At 46.8% G+C, this 12854-nt stretch overlaps 1 protein-coding gene across 5 annotated transcripts in view; it reads left to right on the forward strand.

Moving 5' to 3' along the window:
- The window catches only part of Arhgap28 (Rho GTPase activating protein 28), a 172913-nt gene that overhangs the window by 136292 nt on the left and 23767 nt on the right, over positions 1–12854 (forward strand). For 4 of the 5 annotated variants that reach the window (XM_087902273.1, XM_087902275.1, XM_087902277.1 and 1 more), the window contains exons 7-11: positions 1694–1836; positions 2661–2826; positions 2933–3024; positions 6777–6854; positions 11168–11330. In XM_087902273.1, coding sequence (XP_087758399.1) covers positions 1694–1836; positions 2661–2826; positions 2933–3024; positions 6777–6854; positions 11168–11330 — 642 coding nt within the window. The remainder of the gene's footprint in view (positions 1–1693; positions 1837–2660; positions 2827–2932; positions 3025–6776; positions 6855–11167; positions 11331–12854) is intronic. The other variant, XM_087902274.1, reaches the window with a different exon arrangement.

The raw sequence follows: 12854 nt of genomic DNA on the forward strand, positions 1-12854 counted from the left end.
ACACAAAGTTTTTCTTCGCATGTTGGCACGTGAAGTAGGAGTTTCTCACTCAGACAGTGGCTTTGAGTTAGGCCTCCCTATAAGCGCCACGCTATAACCAGATGTTCCAAGGAGGCCAAGAAGCAGCCTCCATCAAGGCTCCCAGTTCCTGAGGAAGTGTACATTAACCCTGAGCTGCTTCTGACAGCCAAGCTTAAGAGCTGACTCTCATCTGAGCTTCAGCTACTTGAGACACTAAGAATGTGATCCTCCTGCTCCAAGGTCAGCCTCGAGGCCACGTCTTTGTGATTCCTATTTTTTTGAGAAATGCCCTTCTCAACTTAGGGATACACAGCCTATATCTTGACCATTTGCATCCAGATGCAGGGAGGAATTGATGGAAGTGCTCTAGAATTGATCATGGTTCTAGCTGTCCAGCTGTGACAGGAAAAGCCATCGACTTCAAACATCAAATGATGAATTGCCCGACATGAGAACTGTTTTTCAATAATGTGGATGCTAAAAATAAAATAAACGAGAGGAGAGACCTGCCAGAAGTCCTTTCCCATCAGTTCGTTTACTGCCTGTGGCCTAGTTGCAACCATGCCACCCGAGACAGGCGCCCACACGCAGTGGCCCAGGGTCTTGGAGAATCTGCCCACTTGGTTGTTACTTTCCAAAGACTCCATCCTAGATCCGCAAAAGTCCGAGCACTGTTTAACCCCTTCCCTCTGTCCTGAGCGTAAGCCTGCCTCCGCAGAAGTGAAATTGCACGACCCTCCCTCTACCCTTTCCCAAGTCCACCCTGCAGCCCTTGGCTGTACTGCGGTGGCTCAGCTAGTGTTCATATCCAGAACTGCAGTACGCTCACTGGTAAGCTGGCCACCCAGCTTTGCACTTCAAAGGAAGAGGGTCTCTTGTTAGTCTTACTGATTAACTCCGTCGTTTTGATCTCCTTGACCTTGAGTCGGGGTCCTAAGAAGAAAGCAGAAGGAAAGGTGTCCTGTTTGTAGTCAGACAATTCTCTACTTTGCACATGAAAACATTTGCCAGGCAGAGAAACAAGGTGTCGTGTCAAAAATCTTAGTGTTGGTCTAGGCCAAGGAATGATTTGCCTTAATTTGCAGCCTAGCTAGAGAAAAGCACCTCTGTGGGACATTCCTGACACCGTCACCCAGTCGGGTACTTTTTAATGTCCATCCTGCAAGGTTAGACCACTATGGAATTACAGAAATCTAGAATAACCCTGCATACGCAGCAGTGAGGTCCACTCTGGATAAATGTTTAAAAGGAGAAGGTTTGTGTTTATGAGAGTAGAGGGGAGTTCTAGGGAGATTCCCTGATTTTTCGCTCTTTAAACTTCTGGGCTCCCAGTAAGTAATGCCGGGTCTAGATGTTACTTTCAGTATCACATGCATAGAGAGAAATGCACTCTTGGGGCCATTGCCGCTAATCCTCAAAAACGTTCATAACATGTCAGAGTTCAAAGCTTTAAAAGTTAGACTGGACAGTTGTTTTGGATGCTGGTAGAAATGTGTCCATAGAGGTCAGTGACACCATGTCACCAGGCTCTGTTCCCCAGATTTCGGCCCTCCAGCATGCCCGTGGGCTACCTTGTAAGTACTGGTAATTTGTTGTGCGGCTAGTGCCATAGACTGGTTCCACGCTATATTTTATTTCTTGTCTCTTGTTTTTTTGTCTTGTTTTGTTTTAGATGATGATTATCTAGAAAAGAACATTCCACCAGAGGCTGAAGAGCTGTCTTTTGAGGTGTCTTACTCAGAAATGGTGACCGAGGCCCCAAACAGAAATAAATGGAAGAAGTCAGACATTAAAAAAGAAGACTATGCCTTAACTGTAAGTTAGACCTTCTACGGTCAGTCTAATAACTTCCCGAGAAGGCTCCCTGTGCCAATGTGAGGATTGCTTTTCATCTCTGTTTATGCATAAGGGAATTGGGGATGCCAGGCACCAGCACCCTGTGTCTCCTGGGATATGCCTAGATGTGTTGTGCGTGTAGGTACCACATGTAACTCAGATTACAGGACAGTGGTATGTACAGGCCTCCTGAGACGGCAGTTGCTGGGTTGGGGGGGGGGTGGCTCAGTGGTTAGAAGCACTTGCCGTGCAAACATGATGACCCGAGTCTGAACCTCCATTACCCATGTAATGATGGGCAAAGCGGAGTTCATGTGCGATCTCAGAGCTCCGATGGTGAGACAAGAGGTGGAGCCCCGTGAATGCCCCGAAGTTTCTAGGCCACCTAGTGTGGCCTTCTTGACAGCCTGCGGTTAGAAAGCTCATCTCAAGGAGGGTGAAAGGCAAGGACTGTGGGCTGAGACTGTCTTCTGACCTGCCGCTGCCTGCTGTGACGTGCATGCCCACACTCACACATATAAATGCGCACATGCACACCAACGCAGAAAGAGGGAAGCGGTAGGCTGCAGCCACAGCTGCAGTGTTGGCAGTGCCAGGGCCCTCACAGTCATGCTGTCCTACCCTTCGGGCCACTGTTTGGCTTTGGTCTTCCTGTGTTCTTAACCCCCCACTCACAGTTCCTGTGGTCCAGGGTGCTCCTCGGAGTTGTATTCCCCCCCACTCCGCTAGGTTTTATCATGTAAATTTAGAACGTCCTGGTTTCATTTGATTTCAAAAATAAATATCTTCCCTGTGTGTTTCAGAAATTTATTGTTCAGAAAACCAGATTTGGGTTGACCGAAACAGGAGACCTGTCTGCCGAAGACATGAAGAAAATCCGCCATCTCTCTCTGATTGAATTGACGGCCTTCTTTGATGCTTTCGGGATACCACTGAAAAGAAACAAGACGGAGAGGGGGAAAGGCCGAGGTAACTAGTGAGCCAGCCGGGCTGCCGGCCTCAACGCTGGCCCTGGAACACAAGGACATGGTCTGACATTTGCGTTTTCTTCCTCTCTTGGCCGTTTTCACTGCAGACAGTGGAATTTTCGGAGTGCCGCTTACAGTCCTCCTGGACAATGACCGGAAGAAGGACCCTGAAGTGAAAGTTCCCCTGGTGTTACAAAAAGTGAGTCCCGTGCTAAAGAGTGGGGAGAGAATGAACTCGAGCTCACTGGGTGCTTCCTCTTGAGGGCCGTGGAGCCCTTGCAGCATTAGCCCCAGCATACGCCCGCTTATCTACAGACAATGTAGATCATCTGTCCTTTCTAATTAATCCATTTTTTTATTACTCTAATAAAATGCCTGATACGGTACTCACGAGAACAGGAGTGATTTAGATGACAAGTAGGAAGGCGGAGATTCTGAACGGCATAGTGTCACTCAGTGAAAGCCACCTTGGCCATACCACCTCATAGTGGATGGCAGCTCAGTGCAAGGACCATGTGTGAGAGAGAGTTCACATTGTCAGATCGGAAGTCAGGGAATGAGAAGGGTACAGGAAAGGCTCCCCGTGGGCCCATCTCTTAAAGTCCTACGGTTGCACTACCTCAGAGGCGCATGTGTCAGACACATGACTCTTGAGAGAGGAGTTACTTCCCACGCAGGAGTGTTTGCGGAACAATGCGTAACTCCTTACGTGGTGTGGTCGTAAGATGTCAGGGAAGACAGGAGGGCTCCGCCTTCAGCTTTCTTCAGGTGTGCCTTGCGTGTGTGCGTGTGTTTGCATGGACTTTTTTTCCTGACTGACCTGGAACTCACTGTGTACACCAGACTGGCCTGGAACTCACAGAGATCCTCCTGCCTCTGCTTCCTGAGTGCTGGGATTAAAGATGCCTGGCTGTTTGCCTGTAATTTTGATTTTTCTTTTTAAAGACGTGATTATTAATGGCCTATTTGATGAACACACTAGTGCTTTCTGAGATGTATCAAAAGTTAAATTGTTCAAGATCAAGTGTGTGCGTGTGCGCGCGTGTGAGTGTGCATGCACAATCATTCATTTTCTGGACTTTTTGGACTAAAAAATCAAGTTAAGAAAGTCAAAAGTTGGCTTTCTTCTCCTAGGATTTCAAGTGTAACTATATCCACTACATACAGTCAGGGAAGAAACATTTGCGAAAGGATTTTTTTCACTTTATAATATCTCAACTGCTGTGTCCAGATATCTCTATGATTGCTAATTATCTGCTTTAATTTATGTGTGCATGCACAACATATGTGTGTGTGCCTGGGATAGGAAGATGGCATTAGATCTCCTGGACCTGAGTTACAAGCAGTGGTAAGCCTTCCTATCAGGGATGCTGGGAATTGAGCTCAGGCCCTCCATACAAGCAAAGTGTACTCTGAACCACTGAGCTGTCCCTCCAGCCCCACAGGCAGCAGCTGAATGAAACGTGCACACTTCAGAAGACACTTACTCAACAGTGACATCTGGTGGCACAATTAAAATCCCAGCCTTTCCCCCAGACTTTGCTGGATTTTAAATTGAAAATGATACAAATACATAAAAACCCTGACTGAGGAGACCCCGTTGCTTCACTACCCTAACAATTTCACACCCACTCTCTTCTTGCTTCCTGCATTTGGCTCTCAGTGCCTCATACTGAGCTGCTGCCTCCAGTGTAGTGATTAATTGGCCAGTGATAGAGCGGGGAGGGGGGCAGTGACAGCCAGAAGAGGCTGGTGTCATCTCTGTGCACAGGGGTCATCCGTGGGGAGTCTCCCCAGGGAAGGGCTGTGCCAGTGATGTCGTATCCTGTAGAGTCAGCGGGGAGCAGCCCAAGGGGCCCTCTTATCTCCTTGGTAACAAGGCACCTGGGGCACAGGAGATGAGACGACTTAAGAGTGGGACAAGAGCGAAGCACAGCATGTGCCAAGTCCAGGGTCCTGGTGCTGGGCTGTTCTTCCTCCTCTGAAGTTAAAGCACACATGGTGTGCTTTCTCCTGTGTGTAGAGGATGGGTTCTGAAGAAAACAGTCTCTAAAAACCCATAACAAGAATTCAGCATAAGTTTATATAACATAGGTGTAAAAATCCAGCATAGAATTTAGCAACTAACATTAACTATGAAGTAACTCACTAAATGCTAAGCGAGCTGTAGGTTTATATCACATTCTCCACTCAGTGAAAGGCAGCCATTCTGATTGCTTATGTTGTGTGTCTCATTTAAGGCAATTTGAGACAGTCCCTCGCCTGCTATGAGAGGCTTTTCTAAGACACATATACGCCTCCTTCTCCATCCCTGAAAGAATATTGCAACCCAAGCACTGCAGTGTGCTGTTGCAGCCTCCTCTCACCTTATGAACATAGAAAAGTTTCTTATCCTCCACATACCTCAGCCTCCTCAGCAGGGGAATAATAATTCTGGAGGTCGGGGTTGAATGAGTGACTGTGTACAAAGCCCTGAGAACAGGGTTTGACCTTCAAGAAGTACAGTGGAAGTGAAACTTCCTATTAAAGTTCATCACCACCACCACTATCCTCACCAACACCATCATTACCGTCATTACCGCCAACAGCAGTACCACCATCACTATCACTACTAACACCACTACAACCTCCATCACCACCTCTACCACCACTATCATCAAAATCATCATCATCACCACCTACACTACCACTATAACCATCACCATCAAAATCATCACTACCATCACCACTCTTACCATCATCACCAACATCACCATCAACATCATCACCACCATCACATCATCACCACCATCAACATCATCACCACCATCAACATCATCTCTACCCTCTCATCCATCATCACCACCATCAACATTATCACCACCATCACATCATCACCATCAACATCATCACCACCATCACATCATCACCACCATCACATCATCACCACCATCACATCATCACCACCAACATCATCACCACCACCAACATCATCACCACCACCAACATCATCACCACCACCAACATCATCACCACCACCAACATCATCACCACCATCAACATCATCACCACCATCAACATCATCACCACCATCACATCATCACCACCATCAACATCATCACCACCATCACATCATCACCACCATCACATCATCACCACCATCAACATCATCACCACCATCACATCATCACCACCATCAACATCATCACCACCATCAACATCATCACCACCATCACATCATCACCACCATCAACATCATCACCACCATCAACATCATCTCTACCCTCCCATCATCACCACCATCAACATTATCACCACCATCACATCATCACCATCAACATCATCACCACCATCACATCATCACCACCATCAACATCATCACCACCATCACATCATCACCACCAACATCATCACCACCATCAACACTGCTGCTATTGTCACAGCACCATCACCATCATCACCACCATGAAAATCTAAGAGAGCAGTTAACTCTTACATTTCCAAGTCCTTGGTTAGTCTTGTAGAGTTCTTCAAGGTCTTAATCAGGGTCTTTGTAACTAATGAGAGTAGATTTAGAAGGGATTGAGTGCATCCAGGGTAGTATGGCTGTAGATATAGTTGATTTACGATTTTTTCCTATTGGTTGGTCTGCAGAAGAGAAATAGTGATCAGATTTGAAAGAGCCAAGTTGGCAGAATATCATAGTAGATAAGAGAACATGCCCTGTAGAGTCAGTGCTTTGTTTCAGAGGGAATGTTGAGAAGCTATGGCATAGATCTACACGGAGAATCCACTCATTGGCCAATTGGAGGGAACATTGACCTTGTTGAGAGGTCATTAGCATTTCAGAAATCATTCATATATCCGGTATATATACGTACTTAGCAGTCTACTGGTTGTTGCCCTCATTATTTAGAATGTTTGCAGTCATGCAGAGGTACTCAATTTTTGTAATGTATTGTCAATTTCTAGTTTTTTCAGAAAGTCGAGGAATCGGGCCTGGAATCGGAAGGAATTTTTCGACTTTCTGGATGTACTGCCAAAGTCAAGGTACTCAATGTTCTCTGCCTTCGTAGACAAAGACATAAGCCAATCTTAGCCAGTGTTGTACTTCCGTGGTGCTCATGGTGCTGGAGCAGTAGCTAAGAGCTCCATCATGATCGGCAGGTAGAGAGAGGGAGAAAGATTGGGCATAGCCTGGGCTTTTGAAAACTCAAAGCCCATGCCAGTGACGCAATTCCTCCGTCAAGGCCACAACTACTTCAGTAAGGCCACACCTCCCAGTCCTTCTCCCTGATGACTAAGCATCCATATATATGAACCTGTGGGGACATTCTTACTCAGACCACCACAACCAGTTCCATTGAGCTAATCTTTCTGACTGTCATTATTCCTTTGTTAGTACCCCATGGCTCGCCTTAATGTTCTTCAGTATCTCTGAGTCTATTTTCTCCCATGCTGCAATTCATCAAACCTAGAATAAGGAAACATTACACGAAGTCACCATCCAAACTGCTGTGTCTTCATTTTGAAGTTTAAAACACCCATCCCTGTTTGGGGAATTAACCACTTTGGTTTGCAAAGTTTCTCTGAACTTTGAAGTCATTGAGCCTATTTTCTTCCGTTACCAATTGAGCTCAGCAGAGACACGTTCTTTGGCTCTCCATTTGGTGGGATTTCTTCTAAGAATTTGTGGCAATATGAGCATAACCACAGGAATCCTCACTCAGCTGTTTCAAACCCCAATTCCATTTATGGTAACGTCCAGCGTTTACGTCTAACACCAGCACAGCAGTGTGGCTCTGCTAGCCCTGCCTTCTCACACCCTTACAGAGGCAAGCTCTACAGAGCTGTTAATGGCCCTTGAAGAGAATCATTTTTGACAAATTCCTAGTAAAATATCCCTTTGTGCTTCCCAAGGGGCACACACAGTGAAGCATTCGTGCCCACCCTTTGGTCACCCCAATCTTTGGTCACCCCAATCTGTGGACACAGTGATGAGCCCTGGGAAGAATATTCATGTGGTTATGAGAATATGCTAATTGTGATAGACCCACAAAAGGAAGCACACAGAGGCAGAAAGGCATCCCTTCTTTACTTCATTTTAGTACACATTGCGTGGGGTCTATTGCTATGAGCGTTGTCAGGGTAGAAATGCAGGACCCTAACAGGATATTTTCTAGATGGGAGGATAACAAGTGGGCTGTGTCTGTTGGGTCCTCCAGAGAGACATGGATTGGCAGTGGAAGAGAACCAGTCGCGCATGGGCTGTGGTACGAGCCTGTCCGTTTCCTCCAGCACTGGGCGGAATGAAGCAGGCCTGGACCATCTGCCTGCTCAGCCACAGGCTAGGTCTGCTTCAAAGAGCGGGCTGCGGCAGGTGCTGAGGAGTGGCCAGCTGAGAGAGGCAGCTGCCTGAACCTCTTGTGAAAGAGTGAGGCGAGTTCTCATTGGAAGGAAGATCTGAAGCAGGGCAGGTTGGAAATCATGACTCCCTTCAGTGAGGAGTTGAGCAAACACGGACAGGATTTCATTTGGAAGGCAGGTCACTTCCCAGTGGCTCTTGCAGCGTTTCTGTCCTGATTCCTATCATTTTCCTTCCTTGCATGTTTCCCGGGGAAATGCGTGCACTAGCGAGCAGGGAAACTAGGACCTCTTCCACTATCTTAGGTGATCAGCGGAGTCAGAGCCCCCAAGAAAGCCAAAGAATCGGGCTTCCAAACCAGAATCAGACCCCGTTCCCCTAACCCTCTCTCTGCACAGCTCCACAATCAAAAGAAAACGTTCTTACGTGCCCCAAGTTTAACATGAGAGCAGAGTTACTTTTCTTCAGATAACCCTCTGTGTAAAAACTGCTGAGCAAAGGCTGACTGCCCTTTCCGCGTGTCCTTAGATACACACATTCCCAAACCGCGTTTGGGGCCACGTCTTTTCCTTTAATGGGTTTGATGTTGAGTCGGTCGATTTATTCTGCTGCTTGTTAAGCCAAAAAAATTCAGTTCAGATGTTTCATAGTTCTGGTTGTAGGAAAGTGAGCGTGGAAGACATCTGGGCCAGTGAGTAGAAACAAGGAAATGAGGTTAGGAGAGACAGACGCGATATCCTGCCGGGGCCTTTATGTCTCTCCTTTATTCAAACCTTCAGTACCTGTGTTCACTTGGGTTTGGTTTCTATAATGTCACCCTCTGCACTACACGTCCTATGGAACAAGCTTGGGGAAAGACAGTTTTTTTAAAATCTGTTACAATCATTCCTGATCTGTGCCAAGTAAACGACATCAACCATTTGGGGATGCTGGCATTGATTGGTCCAGCCATGGCTTCCCATTCTAGATGATTCCTGAGACAGACAGGGACTCAGGCCTGAGAGGAAGCTGCTCTCAGCTGGAGCCAAACAAGGACATTACTGCAAAGCCAGTTCCCAAATCTAAGGCCCACAGATCATTTGGAACCAATTTGATGCTTTGGAATGTTCAATGACTTTCTTTTCAAAACATCGGAGAAATTTGAGCCAAACACTGGGATGTGTTTTAGGCAAGAAGGCAGACGGTTTGACACATAAGATTTTCTCTTCCCCAGTTACATTACCTTGTGTGTTGGTTTCTCTCCCAGAGCTGGTGGCTTCAGGCTAGCTGTTTGCATTTTTGTGAAAATGCTTCAAAAAGTGGTATAGTTATGTTTGCGCTACAAGGAGATCCAAAGACATGACTTTGACTATGCCCGTGTTCTCCTAAATGGTAAACAAAAAATGGGTTTTTATTGACTGATAGATTAGCTGATTGATTGGTTAGCTGTTTGGCTGGCTGGCTGGCTGGTTGGTTGGTTGGTTAGCTGGTTGCTTGCTTGCTTGGTTGGATTTTTGAGACAGAATCTCACCATTTAACCCAGGATGGATGCATACTTATTAGTTCCCTGCCTAAGTGCTCCCTGCTTTTGAAAGGGTAGATCAGAATGACACATCTCTCAGCAAGCTTAACATAAATCTCAGTTTGGCAGGCTCTGGGAGCCATGGAAGCATTTGCATCCGGCATGTTGGTGAGCTGGTCCTGAGAGGAGAGGGTGAGATGAACAGAATGTCTGTGGCTGACTCTGTCTAAGGCTAGAAGTAGGTTCCCATGAGAATGGAGCGGAGTCTGTAAAAAGCAGAAGGTTACCTGAGTCCTGTCTAAGTATCCTCTTTAAAGCAAGCAGTTGGCATCAGTCAGGTGTTGCAAAAGGAGCGGTGGGCTGCGTTCGCGCCGCCCAGATCCCAGCTAGCTTACATCCGAAATAATTACACGGAAACTGTATTCTTTTAAACACTGCCTGGCCCATTAGTTCTAGCCTCTTCTTGGCTAACTCTCACATCTTAATTAACCCATTTCTAATAATCTGTATATCACCACAAGGTTGTGGCTTACCGGGAAGATTTTAACCCACGTCCATTTCAGGTCGGAGAATCATGGCGTCTGCCTCATTGCCTTCTTCCCAGCATTCTGTTCTGTCTACTTCACCTACCTATGTTCTGATCTATCAGGCCAAGCGGTTTCTTTATTAATTAACCAATGAAAGCCACACATAGAAATAAGACCCACCTACATCAGTCAGGGAAACGACTCCAGCTGCCTAGTGTTTGAGGTAACCCAGGTGTTCAAGGGACTGGTAGAAAGTGAGGATGACTTTGGTAAAGAGCCATGAAATCTGGTTTGCACCGAGAAGCAGATGAAGCAGTAATGCAGACTTTTCTGAGTAGAACTTAATGTGAGTGGAACTTACGGCGACCCATTGTTTTAACACAAGCTGCTTGCACAGTGCAGCAGACCATAGCAAGGATTGGGCAGGCGTGCTAACATATGGAAGACATGTGTGTGCGTGTATGTGTGTTGGCAGAGATCTGCTGTACCCGTTCCAGGAAGAGGTCATTATTCTACACGCCACAGTGAAGTCAGAGTTACTTTATTAGGACGTTTCTCTGCACACACGCGTTCCTGGTCTGACTTAGAAGCAAAAGTGTGGGCAGCAGAAGGATTATGACAAAAATAAAATGGTGGTTCTGTCAGAGTTGAACAAAGCGTTTATCATGTGGGGACTGTGGTTTCCCGCCAAAACCACAAAAGTGAAGCTACAGACTCAGTTAATAACTTTTAGAGTTGTGCAGAATTAGCAACCTGTTTCAAGATTACTACTATTTTCAGGCTACCTCTGAAAGGGCTTTTTAAAAGTGAATTCACAAGCAGGTATTTCAGGTCTTAGTCACATGGGAGGGTTAGTGTTAGCAGTTGCTTAGCCGTCTAATTGCCAAAGCACAGCCTGTGTCATGATAGTGGGTACAGAGGACCTGGCGTTCGGCACCCTCGAGGACTGATCATCTCCCTGGCTTTGCAGCAGTACCGTGAAGAACTGGATGCCAGGTTCAATGCTGACAAGTTCAAGTGGGACAAAATGTGTCACCGGGAAGCGGCAGTGATGCTGAAAGCGTTCTTCAGAGAACTCCCCACCTCCCTCTTCCCCGTCGAGTACATCCCCGCCTTCATCACGCTGATGGAAAGTAAGTGAAGAAATGAAATGCGGTGGAACTGAGACAGTAGGAGGTTGATGCAGCCAGTGAGCGGCTGAGTCCCACACAGTGAAGTGTGACTCTCCTGGGCTTGCACACCTTAAACTGATAATTGTCCCTGATTGTTTTAGTTTGCTGAGAAAGAAACTTTCAAATTTTAAAGATACTATAGTTTTTTCTTTTTAAATCAGTTCTGGAATTTGCAGTTGATGCTTATTTTAAATATTTTAATTTGCATGTTGACAGGCCGTGTTTTGTTTGGGTTTTTTTCATTCACTGTAAGCATGTTTTCTTTCACACTGTTTGCATATTTCTGAGAGCCACTTAAAAATCTCATCTGCTAGTGCCAGCCCCTGGCTTATCTCATGATCCCGGTCTTCTTCTAGAATGGGTACATACACTTCTCTGTGTGTGCAGTTAATTTCGATTCTGTTCTGGGTGTTGTGTTGGGCTGCTGTGCTTAAATAAGTCATTTGCTAGGTGGGACCAAAGCTGCCACCTGTCGTGTGTGTGTGTGTGTGTGTGTGTGTGTGTGTGTGTGTGTGTGTGCGCGCGCGTGCACGCGCGTTTGCGTTCTTTTGTGTGTACACACACAGAAGCCCGGGGTTGACTTCAAGTATCCTCCTCTGCCACGCTCCACTCTTTATTTCTTGCTTCTTCTGACACAGGATCGCTACGTGAACCTAAAGCTCACCTTATGTCTACACTGGCTGGCCAGCGAGCCCCCACGACCTGCCTGTTTCTGTCCCTAGCATTAAGGTTATAGGTATTTCCCATCAAACCGAGCTCTCTATGTAGGTGCAGGGGATCCAAACTTAGGTCCTCGTGTTTGCATAGCTAGTCCGTTACCCAGTGAGCAAGACTTCCAGTTCATCCGTCACCCTCTGTCTTGCCACCTCATACATGTGTGCTTGTGGGTTGGCCTAAGATTCGGTATGGCTTGCTCCGGAGCTAAAGCCTCACCTCTCTGTATCTCGTTCCCCCGTAACATTCCAGGGTCCAGTTGCCTCGGACCCTGTCCCAGTTTCAGGGCAGACAGTGCAGGATTCTCTGTTTATCTTTGAGTCTTTGTGGGCATCTCACACGTCCCTGCCCTGAGTTTGCCGGCCTCTCCAGTCTGCCCACTCTTGTTTCCTCTCTGTCGCTCTATGTGACTGTGGGTGCTTTTCAGAGACTGCCAGTAACACCTGTAGGACCGCCCATCGGCCAGACTCATACAGTACCACACCAGATTTCCCTGTTTTAGGTCAAACATTCAGAACACTGGTTCTCAATGAGGAAAACAGTTTGCTCCTTACTCTGTGTTGACGTACACCAAACAACTTTGCTGAAATGAGCTGACCTAGCAGATCTGTGTGGCCCGGCAGTGTGAATTTACAGATGGGGGACCCACGCCTCCCACGCCAGAGCTACTCAGAGCTGTTGGGCAGAGGGCTCCGGAAGGAAGGCGTTTGCTTTGTAAGCGTAAGGACTTGAGTTCAATCCCAGAGTCAGTGTAAAGAACCCTGGCATGGT

The sequence above is a fragment of the Myodes glareolus genome, chromosome 27 (genome assembly GCF_982192425.1).
Source record: "Myodes glareolus chromosome 27, mMyoGla1.1, whole genome shotgun sequence".
NCBI lineage: Eukaryota > Metazoa > Chordata > Mammalia > Rodentia > Cricetidae > Myodes > Myodes glareolus.